Source organism: Anomalospiza imberbis, unplaced genomic scaffold (genome assembly GCF_031753505.1).
Source record: "Anomalospiza imberbis isolate Cuckoo-Finch-1a 21T00152 unplaced genomic scaffold, ASM3175350v1 scaffold_1241, whole genome shotgun sequence".
NCBI lineage: Eukaryota > Metazoa > Chordata > Aves > Passeriformes > Viduidae > Anomalospiza > Anomalospiza imberbis.
In genome coordinates this window covers 4,509-25,828 of record NW_027099639.1, presented here as the reverse complement: position 1 = coordinate 25,828, position 21,320 = coordinate 4,509, and the positions used below count along the sequence as shown (strand labels likewise).

The 21,320-nt window shown below is 49.8% G+C and overlaps 1 protein-coding gene across 1 annotated transcript; it reads left to right on the top strand.

Moving 5' to 3' along the window:
• Nucleotides 1-853: 853 nt before the first annotated feature.
• Nucleotides 854-16,088, top strand: LOC137465981 (matrix metalloproteinase-14-like). The gene is made up of 6 exons (XM_068177940.1): nt 854-1,040; nt 3,744-3,889; nt 7,759-7,897; nt 8,973-9,123; nt 13,525-13,637; nt 15,754-16,088. The coding sequence occupies exons 1-6, from the start codon at nt 959-961 to the stop codon at nt 16,074-16,076; spliced, it is 954 nt and encodes a 317-aa protein (XP_068034041.1). The 5' UTR covers nt 854-958; the 3' UTR covers nt 16,077-16,088.
• Nucleotides 16,089-21,320: the final 5,232 nt, after the last annotated feature.

Here is a 21,320-nt window from a genome sequence, read left to right as displayed (position 1 = left end):
GGTCTCCATTGACCCAACATTGACCATGAAGGGTCTCCATTGACCTTCCATGACCCAACATTGACCATGAAGGGTCTCCATTGACCCAACATTGACCATGAAGGGTCTCCATTGACCCAACATTGACCATGAAGGGTCTCCATTGACCCAACATTGACCATGAAGGGTCTCCATTGACCCAACATTGACCATGAAGGGTCTCCATTGACCTTCCATGACCCAACATTGACCATGAAGGGTCTCCATTGACCATCCTTGACCCAACATTGACCATGAAGGGTCTCCATTGACCCAACCTTGACCATGAAGGGTCTCCATTGACCCAACCATTGACCCTGAAGGGTTTCCATTGACCCAACATTGACCATGAAGGGTCTCCATTGACCCAACATTGACCATGAAGGGTCTCCATTGACCCAACATTGACCATGAAGGGTCTCCATTGACCCAACATTGACCATGAAGGGTCTCCATTGACCCAACATTGACCATGAAGGGTCTCCATTGACCCAACATTGACCATGAAGGGTCTCCATTGACCCAACATTGACCATGAAGGGTCTCCATTGACCCAACATTGACCATGAAGGGTCTCCATTGACCCAACATTGACCATGAAGGGTCTCCATTGACCATCCTTGACCCAACATTGACCATGAAGGGTCTCCATTGACCCAACATTGACCATGAAGGGTCTCCATTGACCCAACATTGACCATGAAGGGTCTCCATTGACCCAACATTGACCATGAAGGGTCTCCATTGACCTTCCATGACCCAACATTGACCATGAAGGGTCTCCATTGACCCAACCATTGACCTTGAAGAGTCTCCATTGACCTTCCCTCCCGCTGACTGTGCCGGACCGGTGCCGGCAGGTAACGACCTGTTCCTGGTGGCCGTGCACGAGCTGGGCCATGCCCTGGGCCTGGAACATTCCAGCGACCCCTCGGCCATCATGGCGCCCTTCTACCAATGGATGGACACCGAGGACTTCCAGCTGCCCGACGACGACCGGCGCGGCATCCAGCAGCTCTACGGTCAGCCCCGGCACGGGGGGATTTGGGGCAATCTGGGGAGAAATCGGGACAAATCGGGGCGAAAGCGGCAAATCCGGGGAGAAATCGGCAAATCCGGGGAGAAATCGGAAAAACTGGGGAGGAATCGGAAAATCTGGGGAGAAATCGGCAAAATTGGGGAGGAATCAGAAAATCTGGGGAGAAATCGGAAAAACTGGGGAGAAATCGGCAAAATTGGGGAGAAATCGGAAAAAACTGGGGAGAAATCGGCAAAACTGGGGGAGGAATCGGCAAAATTGGGGTGAAATCGGCAAATTCGGGGAGAAATCGGCAAATCCGGGGAGAAATCGGCAAAACTGGGGAGAAATCGGCAAATTCGGGGAGAAATCGGCAAATCCAGGGAGAAATCGGCAAAATTGGGGAGGAATCAGAAAATCTGGGGAGGAATCGGCCAAATCGGGGTGAAATCGGCAAATCCGGGGAGAAATCAGAAAATCTGGGGGGAAATCGGGAAATCCGGGGAGAAATCGGCAAATCCAGGGGAGAAATCGGCAAATCTGGGGAGAAATTGGCAAAATTGGGGAGGAATCTGAAAATCTGGGGAGAAATCGGCAAAATTGGGGAGAAATCGGAAAATCTGGGGAGAAATCGGAAAAACTGGGGAGAAATCGGCAAAACTGGGGAGGAATCGGCAAATCCGGGGAGAAATCGGCAAAACTGGAGAGGAATCGGAAAATCTGGGGAGAAATCGGGAAAATCTGGGGAGAAATCGGCAAAATTGGGGAGGAATCGGCAAAATTGGGGAGGAATCGGCAAAATTGGGAGAAATCGGAAAAACTGGGGAGAAATTGGCAAAATTGGGGAGGAATCGGCAAACTGGGGAGGAATCGGAAAATCTGGGGATAAATCGGCCAAATTGCGGCAAAATCGGCAAATCCGGGGAGAAATCGGCAAACTGGGGAGAAATCTGAAAATCTGGGGAGAAATCGGCCAAATCGGGGCGAAATCGGCAAAACTGGGGAGGAATCGGAAAATCTGGGGAGAAATCGGCTAAATTGCGGCAAAATCGGCAAAATCGGGGAAGAATCAGCAAGTCCGGGGAGAAATCGGCAAAATTGGGGTGAAATCAGCCAAATTGCGGCAAAATCGGGGAAAAATCAGCAAAACTGGGGAGAAATCGGAAAAACTGGGGAGAAATCGGCAAAATTGGGGAGGAATTGGAAATTTGGGGAGGAATCAGAAAATCTGGGGAGAAATCGGCCAAATCGGGGCGAAATCGGCAAAACTGGGGAGGAATCGGCAAAACTGGGGAGAAATCGGAAAAACTGGGGAGAAATCGGCAAAATTGGGGAGGAATCGGCAAAACTGGGGAGAAATCGGCAAAATTGGGGCGAAATCGGCAAAACTGGGGAGAAATTGGCAAAATTTGGGAGAAATTGGCAAAACTGGCAAAATTCCCCCAATTTCCCCCAAGAATTTCCCCACAAAATTCCCCCAAAATCCCAAATTTTTCCCCAAATCCCCAAATTTCCCCCCAAAATTTCCCCAAAATCCCAATTTTTCACCAAAATCCCTCAAATTTTCCTTCACATTCCCCCAAAATTCCCAAATTTTCCCCAAATTTCCCCCAAAATTCCCCCACAATCCCAAATATTTTCCCCAAAATCCCAAATATTTTCTCCCAAAATTCCCCCAAAACGCCTATTTCCCCCCAAATTTCCCCCAAATTTCCCCCAAAATTCCCAAATTCCCCCCAAATTCCCAAGTTTTTTCCAAAACTTCACCCAAAATTTCCCAAAATTCCCCAAATTCCCCCAAAATTCCCAATTTCCCCTCCAAAATCCCACATTTCCCCCAGAATTCCCCCCAAAATTCCAAATATTTCCCCAAATTCCCCCCAAAATCCCTCCAAAATTCCCAAATTCCTGAATCTTTCCCCAAATTCCCCCCAAAATTCCCAAATCCCCGAATCTTTCCCCAAATCCCCCCAAAATTCCCCCAAAATTCCCCCCAAAATTCCCAAATTCCTGAATCTTTCCCCAAATCCCCCCAAAATTCCCCCAAAATTCCCCCCAAAATCCCACATTTCCCCCAAAATTCCCAAATTCCCCCCAAAATCCCACATTACCCCCAAAATTCCCCCAAAATTCCCAAATCTTTCCCAAAATTCCCCCCAAAATTCCCAAATCCCCAAATCTTTCCCCATTTCACCCCAAAAATTCCCCCAAAGTTCCCAAATTCCCAAACCTTTCCCCAAATTCCCCCCAAAATTCCCCCCAAAATTCCCAAATTCCCAAATCTTTCCCAAAATTCCCCCCAAAATTCCCCCCAAAATTCCCAAATCCCCGAATCTTTCCCCAAATTCCCCCAAAATTCCCCCAAATTCCCCCAAAATTCCCCCAAAATTCCCAAATTCCTAAATCTTTCCCCAAATTCCCCCAAAAATTCCCCCCAAAATTCCCCCCAAAATCCCACATTTCCCCCAGAATTCCCCCCAAAATTCCCAAATCTTTCCAAAATCCCCCCCAAAATTCCCAAATCTTTCCCAAAATCCCCCCCAAAATTCCCAAATCTTTCCCAAAATTCCCCCCAAAATTCCCAAATCCCCGAATCTTTCCCCAAATCCCCCCAAAACTCCCCCCAAAATCCCAAATTCCCCCCCAAATTCCCGAATTCTCCCCCGAATCGCCGCCCATTTGCATTTTTTTGGGAATTTCTCCGCAGGCTCCGCCTCCGGCCCCTCCCCCCGCCCCTCCCCCACCCCGCGGGCACCGCCCCTCCCCCCCCCGGGCCCCCCCTACGGCCCCCGGATCTGCGACGGCGACTTCGACACCGTGGCCATGCTCCGGGGGGAGATGTTCGTCTTCAAGGTGCGAATTCCGGCGGTTCCGGGAATTTTTGGGAATTTTTGGGGAATTTTGGGATTTTTTTGGGATTTTTTTTGGGGAATTTTTGGTGATTTTTTGGGGGTTTTTTTGTGACCTTCCAGGACCTTGCTAGGGCTCGCTTTAGGAAAAGAACTGAAAATTTGTTGGGAATTTTTTAGGGATTTTTTGGGAATCTTTGGGAATTTTTGGGGATTTTTGGGAATCTTTGGGAATTTTCTGGAATAATTAGGGAATTTTTTGGGATTTTTTGGGGTTTTTTTTGGGGTTTTTTTTTTGCATTTTTGGGGTTTTTTTGGGTGACCTTCCAGGACCTTGCTGGGGTGGTTTGGTGGAGGGGATTTTTGGAGTTTTCCCAAAAGTTTTTGGGATTTTTTGGGAATTTTTGGGAATTTTGGGGGTTTATTTTGGGATTTTTTTGGTTTTTTGGGGAATTTTTGGTGATTTTTTTGGGGTTTTTTTGTGACCTTCCAGGACCTTGCTAGGACTCGCATTAGGAAAAGAACTGAAAATTTGTTGGGAATTTTTAGGGGATTTTTGGGGAATCTTAGGGAATTTTCTGGAATAATTTGGGAATTTTTTGGGAATTTTCGTGTTTTTTTTGGGATTTTTTGGGGTTTTTTTGGGTTTTTTTTGCATTTTTGGGGTTTTTTTTGGGTGACCTTCCAGGACCTTGCTTGGCGTCGCTTTAGGAAAAGAACTGAAAATTTGTTGGGAATTTTTGGGGAATTTTTTGGGAATTTTTGGGGAATTTTTGGGAATTTTCGTGGGTTTTTTGGGATTTTTTTTGGGTCTTTTTGGGTTTTTTTTGCATTTTTGGGGTTTTTTTTGGGTGACCTTCCAGGACCTTGCTAGGACTCGCATTAGGAAAAGAACTGAAAATTTATTGGGAATTTTTTGGGATTTTTTGGGAATCTTTGGGAATTTTTGGGAATCTTTGGGAATTTTCTGGAATAATTTGGGAATTTTTTGGGAATTTTTGGTGGTTTTTTGGGGTTTTTTGGGGTTTTTTTTTGCATTTTTGGGGTTTTTTTTGGGTGACCTTCCAGGACCTTGCTGGGGTTGTTTGGTGGATGGTATTTTTGGGAGTTTTCCCAAAAGATTTTGGGATTTTTTTGGGAATTTTGGGGAATTTTGGGGAATTTTGGGGTTTTTTTGGGGGATTTTTTTGGGTTTTTTGGGGTTTTTTTTGGGATTTTTTAGGGTTTTTTGGGGTTTTTTTTTGCATTTTTGGGGTTTTTTTTGGGTGACCTTCCAGGACCTTGCTTGGCGTCGCTTTAGGAAAAGAACTGAAAATTTATTGGGAATTTTTAGGGATTTTTTTGGGAATCTTTGGGGATTTTTGGGGATTTTTGGGAATTTTTGGGAATTTTCTGGAATAATTTGGGAATTTTTTGGGAATTTTTGGTGTTTTTTTGGGTTTTTTGGGGGGTTTTTTTTGCATTTTTGGTTTTTTTTTTTGGGTGACCTTCCAGGACCTTGCTGGGGTTGTTTGGTGGAGGGGATTTTTGGGAGTTTTCCCAAAAGATTTTGGGATTTTTTGGGGAATTTTTGGGAATTTTCTGGAATAATTTAGGTGTTTTTCCCGTTTTTCCCGTTTTTTCCCGTTTTTTTCCCCCATTTTAACTCCCGTCTCCCCCAGGAGCGCTGGTTCTGGCGGCTCCGCGGCGCCCGATTTTTTCCCCATTTTTTCCCCATTTTTCCCCCTATTTTTTTTCCCCGTTTTTCCCCATTTTTTCCCCATTTTCCCCATTTTTTCCCATTTTTCCCCATTTTTCCCATTTTTCCATTTTTCCCATTTCCCCCTATTTTCCCCTGTTTTTCCCCCATTTTTCCCCATTTTTCCCCCATTTTTCCCCATTTTTTTCCCCGTTTTTCCCCGTTTTTTTTCCCCATTTTTCCCCGTTTTTTCCCCATTTTCCCCGTTTTTTCCCCCGTTTTAACTCCCGTCTCCCCCAGGAGCGCTGGTTCTGGCGGCTCCGCGGTGCCCCGTTTTTTCCCCATTTTTTCCCACTTTTTCCCCATTTTTTCCCCATTTTTTCCCCATTTTTTCCCCATTTTTTCCCCATTTTTTTCCCATTTTTTCCCCATTTTCCCTATTTATTTCCCCTTTTTTTCCCCATTTTCCCCGTTTTTTTCCCGTTTTTTCCCGTTTTTTTCCCCCGTTTTAACTCCCGTCTCCCCCAGGAGCGCTGGTTCTGGTGGCTCCGCGGTGCCCGTTTTTTCCCCATTTTTTTCCCGTTTTTTCCCATTTTTTCCCCATTTTCCCCATTTTTTCCCCATTTTCTCCCGTTTTTTTTCCCCATTTTCCCCATTTTTTCCCGTTTTTTTCCCGTTTTTCCCCCGTTTTAAACTCCCGTCTCCCCCAGGAGCACTGGTTCTGGCGGCTCCGCGGTGCCCGTTTTTTTCCCCATTTTTTCCCACTTTTTCCCCATTTTTTCCCATTTTCCCTATTTATTTCCCGTTTTTTTCCCCATTTTCCTCCCGTTTTTTTCCCGTTTTTCCCCATTTTTTCCCCCATTTTTCCCTGGTTTTTTCCCCATTTTCCCCCATTTTTCCCCATTTTTTCCCCATTTTTCCCATTTTTCCCATTATTCCCATTATTCCCCATTTTTCCCATTTTTCCATTTTTCCCATTTCCCCCTATTTTCCCCTGTTTTTCCCCCATTTTTCCCCATTTTTCCCCATTTTTTTTCCCCATTTTTCCCGTTTTTTTTCCCCATTTTTCCCCGTTTTTTCCCCATTTTCCCCATTTTTTCCCCATTTTCCCCGTTTTTCCCGTTTTCTTCCCGTTTTTTCCCCCGTTTTAACTCCCGTCTCCCCCGGAGCGCTGGTTCTGGCGGCTCCGCGGTGCCCATTTTTCCCCCATTTTTTCCCATTTTTTCCCCATTTTTTCCCATTTTCTCCCATTTTTTCCCCATTTTCCCCGTTTTTCCCGTTTCTTCCCGTTTTTTCCCCCATTTTAACTCCCGTCTCCCCCAGGAGCGCTGGTTCTGGCGGCTCCGCGGTGCCCATTTTTCCCCCATTTTTTCCCATTTTTTCCCCATTTTTTCCCATTTTCTCCCATTTTTTCCCCATTTTCCCCGTTTTTTCCCGTTTCTTTCCCGTTTTTTCCCCCATTTTAACTCCCGTCTCCCCCAGGAGCGCTGGTTCTGGCGGCTCCGCGGTGCCCATTTTTCCCCCATTTTTTCCCATTTTTTCCCCATTTTTTCCCATTTTCTCCCATTTTTTCCCCATTTTCCCCGTTTTTCCCGTTTTTTTCCCGTTTTCCCCCCGTTTTAACTCCCGTCTCCCCCAGGAGCGCTGGTTCTGGCGGCTCCGCGGTGCCCATTTTTTTCCCCATTTTTTCCCATTTTTTCCCCGTTTTTTCCCCATTTTCCCCATTTTTCCCCATTTATTTCCCATTTTCTCCCGTTTTTCCCCGTTTTTCCCGTTTTTTTCCCGTTTTTCCCGTTTTTTCCCCCGTTTTAACTCCCGTTTCCCCAGGAGCGCTGGTTCTGGCGGCTCCGCGGGCGCCCGTTTTTTCCCCATTTTTTCCCATTTTTTCCCCTGTTTTTCCCCCATTTTTTTCCCCATTTTTCCCCCCATTTTCTCCTGTTTTTTCCCCATTTTTCCCCGTTTTTTTCCCGTTTTCCCCCGTTTTTTCCCCCGTTTTAACTCCCGTCTCCCCCAGGAGCGCTGGTTCTGGCGGCTCCGCGGTGCCCGTTTTTTCCCCATTTTTTCCCATTTTTTCCCCATTTTCCCCATTTTTTCTCCATTTATTTCCCATTTTCCCCCATTTATTTCCCATTTTTTCCCCGTTTTTTTCCCGTTTTCCCCGTTTTTTCCCCCGTTTTAACTCCCGTCTCCCCCAGGAGCGCTGGTTCTGGCGGCTCCGCGGCGGCCGCCTCATGCCCGGCTACCCGTTGCCCATCGGCCACTTCTGGGCCGGGCTCCCCCCGAGCATCGACGCCGCCTACGAGCGCAGCGACGGAAAATTCGTCTTCTTCAAAGGTTTTTGGGGAAAATTCCGGAATTTTATTGGGCTTTTATTGGGATTTTATTGGATTTTATTGGGATTTATTGGGGTTTTATTGGGTTTTATTGGGGTTTTATTGGGGTTTTATTGGATCTTATTGGGGTTTTATTGGATTTTATTGGGGTTTTATTGGGATTTATTGGAGTTTAATTGGATTTATTTGGTTTAATTGGGATTTATTGGGATTTTTTTGAGTTTAATTGGGATTTAATTGGGTTTTTTTGGGTTTTATTGGGATTTGATTGGATTTATTGGGTTTGATTGGGATTTAATTGGGTTTTATTGGGATTTATTGGAGTTTAATTGGATTTATTGGGTTTGATTGGGATTTAATTGGGTTTTATTGGGATTTAATCGGGATTTAATTGGATTTATTGGGTTTGATTGGGATTTAATTGGGTTTAATTGGGATTTATTGGTTTTTATTGGGATTTAATTGGATTTATTGGGGTTTAATTGGGATACGAGCGCAGCGACGGAAAATTCGTCTTCTTCAAAGGTTTTTGGGGAAAATTCCGGAATTTTATTGGGATTTTATTGGGATTTAATTGGATTTTATTGGGATTTATTGGGGTTTTATTGGGATTTATTGGGGTTTTATTGGGGTTTAATTGGATTTTATTGGGTTTTATTGGGATTTAATTGGGTTTTATTGGGATTTAATTGGATTTATTGGGTTTTATTGGGATTTAATTGGATTTATTGGGTTTTATTGGGATTTATTGGGGTTTTATTGGGGTTTTATTGGGGTTTTATTGGGGTTTAACTGGGTTTTATTGGGTTTTATTGGGATTTATTGGGGTTTTATTGGGATTTATGGGGGTTTTATTGGGGTTTTATTGGGATTTATTGGGATTTTATTGGATTTTATTGGGATTTATTGGGGTTTTATTGGGGTTTTATTGGGGTTTAACTGGGTTTTCTTGGGTTTTATTGGGATTTAATTGGGATTTTTTGGGATTTAATTGGATTTATTGGGATTTAATTGGATTTATTGGGGTTTTTTTTGGTATTTTTTGCCCGATTTTGGCCGTTTTCGCCCCGTTCCAGGCTCCCGGCACTGGGTGTTCGACGAGGGCGTCCTGGCCCCCGGCTACCCCCGGCCGCTGGCCGAGCTCGGCCGCGGCGTCCCGAGCGACCGCCTGGACGCCGCGCTGCTCTGGCTGCCCAGCGGCCACACCTACCTCTTCCGGGGGGACAAGTGCGTCCCCGGCGCCTTCCGGGACCTTCCGGAACCTTCTCCGCACCTTCCGGGACCTTCTGGGAATTTTGGGGATTTTTTTCTGGCATTTTCGGGGCTTTTTATGCATCTTCCAGGACCTCTCTGCGTTCTTTTTCCTCACTTTCTGCACCTTCCAGGACCTTTCTGCGCCTTCCGGGACCTTCCGGAACCTTCTCCGCACCTTCCGGGACCTTCTGGGAATTTTGGGGATTTTTTTCTGGCATTTTCGGGACTTTTTTCTGCATCTTCCAGGACCTTTCTGCGTTCTTTTTTCCGCTCTTTCTTCACCTTCCAGGAACTTTCTGCGCCTTCCGGAACCTTCTCCGTACCTTCCGGGACCTTCCGGAACCTTCTCCGCACCTTCCGGGACCTTCTGGGAATTTTGGGGATTTTTTTCTGGCATTTTCGGGGCTTTTTTATGCATCTTCCAGGACCTCTCTGCGTTCTTTTTCCGCTCTTTCTGCACCTTCCAGGACCTTTCTGCACCTTCCGGGACCTTCCGGACCCTTCCGGGACCTTCTGGGAATTTTTGGGGATTTTTTTGTGGGAATTTTGGGGATTTTTTTCTGGCATTTTTGGGGCTTTTTTATGCATCTTCCAGGACCTCTCTGTGGTCTTTTTCCGCTCTTTCTGCGCCTTCCAGGACCTTTCTGCACCTTCCGGGACCTTTCTGCGCCTTCCGGGACCTTCCGGAACCTTCTCCGCACCTTCCGGGACCTTCTGGGAATTTTGGGGATTTTTTTCTGGCATTTTCGGGGCTTTTTTATGCATCTTCCAGGACCTTTCTGTGTTCTTTTTTGGCTCTTTCTGCGCCTTCCGGAACCTTCTCCGCACCTTCCGGGACCTTCTGGGAATTTTTGGGGATTTTTTTCTGGGATTTTCGGGGCTTTTTTATGCATCTTCCAGGACCTTTCTGTGTTCTTTTTTGGCTCTTTCTGCACCTTCCGGAACCTTCTCCGCACCTTCCAGGACCTTTCTGCGCCTTCCGGGACCTTCCGGAACCTTCTCCGGGCCTTCCGGGACCTTCTGGGAATTTTGGGGATTTTTTTCTGGGATTTTCGGGGCTTTTTTATGCATCTTCCAGGACCTCTCTGCGTTCTTTTTCCGCTCTTTCTTCACCTTCCAGGACCTTTCTGCGCCTTCTGGGACCTTCCGGAACCTTCCGGGACCTTCCGGAACCTTCTCCGCACCTTCCGGGACCTTCTGGGAATTTTTGGGGATTTTTTTCTGGCATTTTCGGGGCTTTTTTCTGCATCTTCCAGGACCTCTCTGCGTTCTTTTTCCGCTCTTTCTGCACCTTCCAGGACCTTTCTGCGCCTTCCAGGACCTTCCGTAACCTTCCGGGACCTTCCGGGACCTTCCAGAACCTTCCGGGACCTTCTGGGAATTTTGGGGATTTTTTTCTGGCATTTTCGGGGCTTTTTTATGCATCTTCCAGGACCTTTCTGCGTTCTTTTTTCCGCTCTTTCTTCACCTTCCAGGACCTTTCAGCGCCTTCCAGGACCTTTCTGCGCCTTCCGGGACCTTCCGGAACCTTCTCCGGGCCTTCCGGGACCTTCCGGAACCTTCTCCACACCTTCCGGGACCTTCTGGGAATTTTGGGGATTTTTTTTCTGGCATTTTCGGGGCTTTTTTATGCATCTTCCAGGACCTGTCTGCGTTCTTTTTCCGCTCTTTCTGCACCTTCCAGGACCTTTCTGCGCCTTCCGGGACCTTTCTGCACTTTCCGGGACCTTTCTGCACCTTCCAGGACCTTTCTGCGCCTTCCGGGACCTTCCGGAACCTTCTCCGCACCTTCCAGGACCTTCTGGGAATTTTGGGGATTTTTTTCTGGCATTTTCGGGGCTTTTTTATGCATCTTCCAGGACCTCTCTGTGTTCTTTTTTCCGCTCTTTCTGCGCCTTCCAGGACCTTTCTGCGCCTTCCGGGACCTTCCGGAACCTTCTCCGCACCTTCCGGGACCTTCTGGGAATTTTTGGGGATTTTTTTTCTGGCATTTTCGGGGCTTTTTTATGCATCTTCCAGGACCTCTCTGTGTTCTTTTTCCGCTCTTTCTGCACCTTCCAGGACCTTTCTTTTGGGACCTTTCTGGACCTTCCTTCAACCTTTCAGGACCCCCAAAATCTCCCAAATTCTCCCCAGATTTCACCAAAATCCCCCTCAAATTCCCAAATCTCCCCCCCCTCCCCCAAATTCTCCAAAAATCTCCCCCAAAATCCCTTAAAAATCCCCTAAAAATCCCCTCCAAATTCACCAAAGTTCCTGAAATTCCCCCCAAATTCCCCTCAAATTCCCAAATTTCACCAAAAATCCCCAGTTTCCCCAAATCCCCCCCAAAATCCCCCAAATTTTACCAAAATCCCCCAAATTTCCCACTACATTTCACTCAAAACCCCAAAATCCTCCCAGAAACCTCAAAATCCCCTTCACATCCCCCAAATTTCCCCAAATTTTACCAAAATCCCCTTCAAATTCCCAAATTCTTCTCAAAATCGGCCAAAATCCGCCCAAACCCTCCCTAAATCCCCCCAATTTTCCCAAAATTCCCCCCAAAATCTCCCTCAAATTCCCCAATTCCCCCCAAATTTTTCCCAAATTTTCTTCCAAAATCCCCCCCAAAAAACGCAGTTTTTCCAAATTCCCCCAAAATCCCCCAAATTCCCCCAAAATCCCACCCATTTTGCAAAAATTCCCTAAATTTCCCCCAACTTCCCCCCAATTTCCCCAAATGTTTGCCCAAATTGCCCCAAAATCCCCCAAAATTCATCAAAAATGCCCCAAAATCCTCTCAATTCCCCCCATATTCCCCCTAAACCCCCAAAGTATCCCCAAATTTTACCAAAATCCCCCAAATCCCCTCAGATTTCCCCCAAATTCCTCCCAAATCCGCCAAAATCCCCTCCAAAATTCCCCCAATTTCCCCCAAAATCCCCCCAAAATCTCCAAAAACCTTCCCAAAACCCCTCAAATTCCCCCAAAATCCCCCCAATTTCCCCCCAGATTTCCCCAAAATCCCCCAAATTCCTCCCAAAACCCCCCAAATGTTACAAAAAGGCCCAAATTCCCCCCAGATTTCCCCAAATACCCCCCAAATTCCACCCAAAACGCCCCAAATTCCCCCCAGATTTCCCAAAAATCCCCCAAATTTTACCAAAACGCCCCTAATTCCCTCCCGATTTTCCAAATACCCGCCAAATTCCACCCAAAACCCCCCAAATTCCCCCCAGATTTCCCCAAAATCCCCCAAAATCCCCCAGAATTGTCCCAAAAGCCCCCAAACTCTTCCCCCAAAAACCCCGGAATTTTCCCGAAATCCCCCAAAATCCTCCCCAAAACCCTCGGAATTTTACTGAAATCCCCCAAATTCCCCCCAAAAACACCGGAATTTTCCCCAAATCCCCCAAATTCCCCCCAAAACCCCCGGAATTTTCCCGAAATCCCCCAAAATCCCCCCCAAAAACCCCGAATTTTCCCCAAATCCCCCAAAATCTTCCTCAAAACCCCGGAATTTTCCTGAAATCCCCCAAAATCCTCCCCAAAAACCTTGGAATTTTCCTGAAATCCCCCAAAATCCTCCCCAAAACCCCCCAATTTTCCCCAAATCCCCCAGAATCCTCCCCAAAACCCCCGGAATTTTCCCGAAATCCCCCAAAATCCTCCCCAAAAACCTCGGAATTTTCCCAAAATCCTCCCCAAAACCCCGGAATTTTCCCCAAATCCCCCAAAATACTCCCCAAAAACCTCGGAATTTTCCCAAAATCCTCCCCAAAACCCCTGAATTTTCCTGAAATCCCCCAAATTCCCCCCAAAAACCCCGAATTTTCCCCAAACCCCCCAAATTCCCCCCCAAAAACCCTGGAATTTTCCCGAAATCCCCCAAATTCCCCCCAAAACCCCCGCAATTTTCCCGAAATCCCTCAAAATCCCCCCCCAAAACCCCGGAATTTTCCCAAAATCCCCCAAATTCCCCCCAAAAACCCCGGAATTTTCCCCAAACCCCCCAGATTCCCCCCAAAAACACCGGAATTTTCCCGAAATCCCCCAAAATCCCCCCCAAAACCCCCAGAATTTTCCTGAAATCCCCCAAAATCCTCCCCAAAAACCCCGGAATTTTCCCCAAATCCCCCAAAATCCTCCCCAAAACCCCCGGAATTTTCCCGAAATCCCCCATATCCCCCCCCAAAAACCCCGGAATTTTCCCAAAATCCCCCAAAATCCCCCCCAAAAACCCCGAATTTTCCCGAAACCCCCTCAATTCCCCCCAAAAACCCCGGAATTTTCCCCAAATCCCCCCAAATTCCCCCCAAAAACCCCGGAATTTTCCCCAAATCCCCCCAAATTCCCCCCAAAAACCCCGGAATTTTCCCCAAATCCCCCCAGGTATTACCGCTTCAACGAGGCCCTGGGGGCCGTGGACCCCGAGTACCCCAAGAGCATCGAGGTCTGGGGGGTCCCCCCGGGCCCCCGCGGAGCCTTCATGGGCCCCGACGAGGGTGAGACCCCCAAAAATCCCGCAAGCCCACCCCGGAACCTCCCCGGAATTCCCGAAAATCCCCCGAAAACCCGCGAGCGCGCCCCGAAAAATCCCCCCAGAAACCCCCGGGTTCCCCCCCGAAATTCCTGAAAGTTCCCCAAGAATTCACCCGAAAATTCCCCAAAAACCTGGACGTTCACCCCAAAATTCCCGAAAATTCCCCAAAAATCCATGAATTCACACAAAAATTCCCCAAAAACCCGCACGTTCACCCCAAAATTCACGAAAATTCCCCAAAAATCCATGAATTCACCCCAAAATTCCCCAAAATCCCCGCGAGTTCACCCCAAATTTCCCCGAAATTCCCCAAAAATCCATGAATTCACCCAAAAATTCCCCAAAATCCCTGAGTTCACCCTAAAATTCCCCGAAATTCCCCAAAATCTGCGAATTCACCCCAAAATTCCCCAAAATCCCTGTGAGTTCACCCCAAAATTCCCCGAAAATTCCCCAAAATCCGCTATTTCACCCCAAAATTCCAGAAAATTCCCCAAAAATCCATGAATTCACCCAAAAATTCCCCAGAAACCCACGAGTTAACCCCAAACTTCCCGAAAATTCCCCAAAAATCCATGAATTCACCCAAAAATTCCCCAAAATCCCTGCGAGTTCACCCCAAAATTCCCCGAAATTCCCCAAAAATCCATGAATTCACCCAAAAATTCCCCAAAAACCCACGAGTTCACCCCAAATTTCCCGAAAATTCCCCAAAAATCCATGAATTCACCCAAAAATTCCCCAAAATCCCTGAGTTCACCCTAAAATTCCCCGAAATTCCCCAAAATCCTCGAATTCACCCCAAAATTCCCCAAAATCCCTGCGCGTTCACCCCAAAATTCCCGAAAATTCCCCAAAAATCCAAGAATTCACCCAAAAATCCCCCGAAAACCCGCGAGCGCGCCCCGAAAAATCCCCAGAAACCCCCGGGTTCCCCCCCAAGATTCCTGAAAGTTCCCCAAAAATTCCCCAAAATCCCCGCGAGTTCACCCCAAATTTCCTGAAAATTCCCCAAAAATCCATGAATTCACCCAAAAATTCCCCAAAATCCCTGCGAGTTCACCCCGAAATTCCCCAAAAATCCATGAATTCACCCAAAAATTCCCCAAAAACCCGCACATTCCCCCCAAATTTCCCGAAAATTCCCCAAAATCCGCGATTTCACCCCAAAATTCCCGAAAATTCCCCAAAAATCCATGAATTCACCCAAAAATTCCCCAAAATCCCCGCGAGTTCACCCCAAAATTCCCGAAAATTCCCCCAAAACCGGCGAGTTCATCCCGGAATTCCCTGGAATTCCCCGGAATCGGCCCCGTTTGTAACTCCCAGTTCATCCCAGTAACCCCAAACCCCATCCCAGTATGAACCAGTAACCCCCAAACCCCATCCCAGTATGAACCAGTAACCCCCAAACCCCATCCCAGTATGAACCAGTAACTCCCAGTCCCTCCCAGTCCCTCCCAGTCCATCCCAGTTCATCCCAGTCCATCCCAGTTTGATCCCAGTTCATCCCAGTCCATCCCAGTCCCTCCCAGTTCATCCCAGTCCATCCCAGTCCCTCCCAGTCCATCCCAGTTCCATCCCAGTCCATCCCAGTCCATCCCAGTCCATCCCAGTCCATCCCAGTCCCTCCCAATCCCATCCCAGTTTATCCCAGTCCCTCCCAGTCTATCCCAGTCCATCCCAGTCCATCCCAGTCCCTCCCAGTTCACTCCAGTTCATCCCAGTTCATCCCAGTCCATCCCAGTTCATCCCAGTTCATCCCAGTCCCCTCCCAATCCCCTCCCAGTCTGTCCCAGTCCATCCCAGTTTGTTCCAGTACCCTCCCAGTTTGATCCCAGTCCATCCCAGTCCATGCCAGTTTATCCCAATCCCATCCCAGTCCATCCCAGTCCCTCCCAGTCCATCCCAGTTCGTCCCAGTTTGTTCCAATCCCATCCCAATCCCATCCCAGTCCCTCCCAGTCCCTCCCAGTCCCTCCCAGTCCCTCCCAATCCCCTCCCAATCCCCTCCCAATCCCATCCCAGTCCCTCCCAGTCCCTCCCAGTCCCTCCCAGTATGACCAGTTCCCCCCGCAGCCTTCACCTACTTCTACCGCTCCCACCTCTACTGGAAGTTCGACAACGCCGCGCTCCGCCCCCTGCCGGGATACCCCAAATCCGCGCTCCGCGATTGGCTGGGCTGCGCCGCGCCCGCCCCGCCCTCCGCCGGCCCCGCCCCGGGCGGGGACACCGAGGTCATCGTCATCGCCGTGGGGGCGGGGCCGGGCGCGCTGGCGGCGCCGCTGGCGCTGCTGGGATTGGCCGGTGCCGCGGGGGGCGCGGCCCTGCTCTGGCGGCGCCGGGGCGGGGCCCACGCCCACCTGCGCAGGTGCCAGCGGTCGCTGCTGCCCAGGGTGTAGCCACGCCCCCCCAGGCTCGCCTGGACACGCCCGCTTGGCGTGGACACGCCCCCAGACTCACCTGGACATGCCCACTTGGCATGGACACGCCCGCTTGGCGTGGACACGCCCCCAGACTCACCTGGACACGCCCACTTGGCATGGACACGCCCGCTTGGCGTGGACACGCCCCCAGACTCACCTGGACACGCCCCCCAGGCTCGCCTGGACACGCCCGCTTGGCGTGGACACGCCCCCAGACTCACCTGGACACGCCCACTTGGCATGGACACGCCCTCAGACTCACCTGGACACGCCCCCCAGGCTCGCCTGGACACGCCCCCAGACTCACCTGGACACGCCCACTTGGCGTGGACACGCCCCCTGACTCACCTGGACACGCCCCCCAGGCTCGCCTGGACACGCCCACTTGGCACGGACACGCCCCCAGACTCACCTGGACACGCCCCCAGACTCACCTGGACACGCCCACTTGGCATGGACACGTCCCCAGACTCACCTGGACACGCCCACTTTATATGGACACGCCCTCAGACTCACCTGGACACGCCCCCAGACTCACCTGGACACGCCCACTTGGCATGGACACGCCCCCAGACTCACCTGGACACGCCCACTTTATATGGACACGCCCCTAGACTCACCTGGACACGCCCCCCAGGCTCGCCTGGACACGCCCACTTTATAAGTACACGCCCCCAGACTCACCTGGACACGCCCACTTGGCATGGACACGCCCCCAGACTCACCTGGACACGCCCCCAGACTCACCTGGACACACCCACTTTACATGGACACGCCCCCAGACTCACCTGGACACGCCCCCAGACTCACCTGGACACGCCCCCAGACTCGCCTGGACACGCCCACTTTGCAAGGACACGCCCCCAGACTCACCTGGACACGCCCACTTTGCATGGACACGCCCCCAGACTCACCTGTACACGCCCCCAGACTCACCTGGACACGCCCACTTTATATGGACACACCCCCAGACTCACATGGACACGCCCACTTTGCATGGACACGCCCCCCTGACTCGCCTGGACACGCCCACTTGGCATGGACACGCCCCCAGACTCACCTGGACACACCCAATTTGCATGGACACGCCCCCGGACTCTACTCGCCACGCCCCCGACTTACCCGGCCACGCCCACCCACCTGGCCAGGTGAGCCAGACTCGCCTGGCCACGCCCCCAGGCTCACCCGGCCACGCCCCTCCGCGTGGCCACGCCCCTCGCGCTCGCCTAACCACGCCCACCCACCCCGCCCCGCTCCTCGGCCCCGCCCCTTTTTTCCCATTTATGGTGCTGCGGGCCGGGCCCCGCCCCCTCCCGGGCGGGGTCGTGCTGATATGCAAATGAGGGGGGCGGGGCGGGGCTTTTCGTTCTGTTTTTTGGTTTTTTTTTTTTTATTTTCCGGGGAAATTTCGGGGATTTTCGGATCCCGGGGGCGGGGGAGGGGCGGGGACCCCTCCCCCCCTAAAAAAAAAAAAAAAAAATAAAAACCCCGAAAAATTTTCCCGCGGGACGGGAGGGGGAGGGGGGGGGGAGGGGGAGGGGCCGGGCACAGGCCCCGCCCCCGGGCGGGGGGGGAGGGGCGGGGAGGGGGGAGGGGAGGGAAGAGTTAATTAATGGCGGTTAATTAATAAAGGAGAGAATGGAACTGGCTCGGACTGGTTTGTACTGGTTTATACTGGTTTGGACTGGTTTATACTGGTTTGGACTGGTTTGGACTGGTTTGTACTGGTTTATACTGGTTTGGACTGGTTTGGACTGGTTTGTACTGGTTTGGACTGGTTTGTACTGGTTTGGACTGGTTTGGACTGGTTTGGACTGGTTTGGACTGGTTCTTACTGGTTTGGACTGGTTCTTACTGGTTAGGACTGGTTTGGACTGGTTTGGACTGGTTTGGACTGGTTTATACTGGTTTGTGCTGGTTTGGACTGGGAGGGAGTGAAAGGGTTAAAAATGGGGACTGGTTTATACTGGTTTGTACTGGCTTGTACCGGGAGGGGCTCTGGGGTCACTGGTTTGTACTGGTTTGTACTGGGAGGGGATTTGGGGTCACTGGTTTATACTGGGAGGGGTTTTGGGGTTACTGGTTTATACTGGTTTATACTGGGAGGGGATTTGGGGTCACTGGTTTGTACTGGTTTATACTGGGAGGGGATTTGAGGTCAGTGGTTTGTACTGGTTTATACTGGGAGGGGATTTGAGGTCACTGGTTTGTACTGGTTTATACTGGGAGGGGCTCCGGGGTCACTGGTTTGTACTGGTTTGTACTGGGAGAGAGCGAAAGGGTTAAAAATGGGCACTGGTTTATACTGGTTTATACTGGTTTGGTCTGGTTTGAACTGGTTTGAACTGGTTTGTACTGGTTTATACTGGGAGGGAGTGAAAGGGTTAAAAATGGGGACTGGTTTGAACTGGTTTGGACTGGTTTATACTGGGAGGGGATTTGAGGTCACTGGTTTGAACTGGTTTGGACTGGTTTATACTGGTTTGGGCTCTGGGGTCACTGGTTTGTACTGGTTTATACTGGTTTATACTGGGAGGGAGTGAAAGGGTTAAAAATGGGCACTGGTTTGGACTGGTTTGGACTGGTTTGCACTGGTTTGTACTGGTTTGGACTGGTTTGTACTGGTTTGTACTGGTTTGGACTGGTTTGGACTGGTTTGGACTGGTTTGTACTGGTTTGGACTGGTTTGGACTGGTTTGGACTGGTTTGCACTGGTTTGTACTGGTTTGAACTGGTTTGGACTGGGAAGGGATCTGTGTTACTGGTTCATTTCGCCTCTCGCTTGCATAAATTTGCATCGATTTGCATGTTGATACGGTAGGCGGGGTCAGATCTGCCCCTAGACCCCTCCCAGTCCCTCCCAGTGTAAACCAGTAACCCCCAGTACCAATTCCCATTGACACAATCGCTTTTATTATGCATCTCATTTGCATAAATCTGCATATTGATGAGGTAGGCGTGGTCAGTGGCGTGTCCAGTCCCCTCCCAATCCCCTCCCAGTTCCTCCCAGTATAAACCAGTAACCCCCAGTACCAATTCCCATTGACAAAAGCACTTTTATTCCGCATCTCATTTGCATAAATTTGCATGTAAATGAGGTAGGCGTGGCCATAGGCGTGGTCAAACCCCTCCCAATCTCCTCCCAGTCCCTCCCAGTCCCTCCCAGTATAAACCAGTAACCCCCAGTACCAATTCCCATTGACAAAAAATCACACTTATTTTGCATCTCATTTGCATAAATTTGCATTTGGATGAGGTAGGCGTGATCATGGGCGTGGTCCAACCCCTCCCAGTCCCTCCCAATCCCCTCCCAGCCCAAACCAGTAACCCCCAGTACCAATTCCCATTGACACAATCGCTTTTATTATGCATCTCATTTCCATAAATTTGCATATTGACCATGTAGGCGTGGTCATAGGCGTGGCCAAACCCCTCCAAATCCCCTCCCAGTCCCTCCCAGTATAAACCAGTAACCCCCAGTACCAATTCCCATCGACACAATCGCTTTTATTATGCATCTCATTTGCATAAATCTGCATGATGATGAGGTAGGCGTGGTCATAGGCGTGGTCCAACCCCTCCCAGTTCCTCCCAGTCCCTCCCAGTCCAAACCAGTAACCCCCAGTACCAATTCCCATTGACACAATCACCTTTATTATGCATCTCATTTGCATAAATCTGCATATCGATGAAGTAGGCGTGGTCATAGGCGTGGTCAAACCCCTCCCAATCTCCTCCCAGTCCCTCCCAGTATAAACCAGTAACCCCCAGTACCAATTCCCATTGACACAATCACTTTTATTATGCATCTCATTTGCATAAATCTGCATGTCGATGAGGTAGGCGTGGTCACAGGCGTGGTCCAACCCCTCCCAGTCCCTCCCAGTCCAAACCAGTAACCCCCACTACCAATTCCCATTGACACAACCACTTTTATTTCATGTCTCATTTGCATAAATTTGAATATTGATGAGGCAGGCGTGGCCATAGGCGTGGTCAAACCCCTCCCAATCTCCTCCCAGTCCCTCCCAGTCCAAACCAGTAACCCCCAGTACCAATTGCCATTGACTCAATCGCCTTTATTTTGTGTCTCATTTGCATAAATTTGCATATTTATGAGGTCAAAAGGGTCATAGGTGTGGCCAAACCCCTCCCAATCCCTCCCAGTCCCTCCCAGTCCAAACCAGTAACCCCCAGTACCAATTCCCATTGACACAACCGCTTTTATTCCTCATCTCATTTGCATAAATCTGCATATTGATGAAGTAGGCGTGGCCATAGACGTGGCCAAACCCCTCCCAATCCCCTCCCAGTCCCTCCCAGTCCCTCCCAGTATAAACCAGTAACCCCCAATCCCAATTGCCATTGACTCAATTGCCTTTATTTTGTGTCTCATTTGCATAAATTTGCATATTGATGAGGTCAAAAGGGTCATAGGCGTGGCCAAACCCCTCCCAATCCCTCCCAGTCCCCTCCCAGTCCAAACCAGTAACCCCCAGTACCAATTCCCATTGACACACTTTTATTATGCATCTCATTTGCATAAATTTGCATATTGACGGGGTGGGCGTGGTCAGTGGCGTGGTCCAACCCCTCCCAGTCCCTCCCAGTCCCTCCCAGTATAAACCATTAACGCCAAGCCCGACTCGCCGTGACAGAACCGCGTTTATTCGGCGCCTCATTTGCATAAATTTGCATGCGGGCGGGGCCGGGGGCGGGGTCAGAGGCGGGGCCGCGCCCCCCCGGCCACCAGCAGCGTCTGCCCGGCCACGAAGGCGGCCTGGGGGGACACCAGGAACAGCACGGCCTGCGCCACGTCCCGCGGGGAGCCCAGCCTGCGGGGGACACCGGTTCGGACTGGTTTGGACTGGGAGGGACTGGGACGAACTGGGAGAGGGGAAATGGGGGAAAAAACGGGGAAAACGGGAAAAAAAAACGGGGAAAAAAAACGGGAAAAAACGGGGAAAAAACCAGGGGGAAAATGGGGGAAATGTGGGGAATGAAGGGTTAAAAACGTGGGGAATGGGGGATTTGGGGGCACTGGTTTGGACTGGTTTGGACTGGTTCGGACTGGTTTGGACTGGGAGGAACTGGGAGAGGGGAAATGGGGGAAAAAAAACGGGGGAAAACGGGAAAAAAAACGGGGGAAAACGGGAAAAAACGGGGAAAAAAAAACGGGAAAAGTGGGAGAAATGTGGGGAATGAAGGGTTAAACATGGG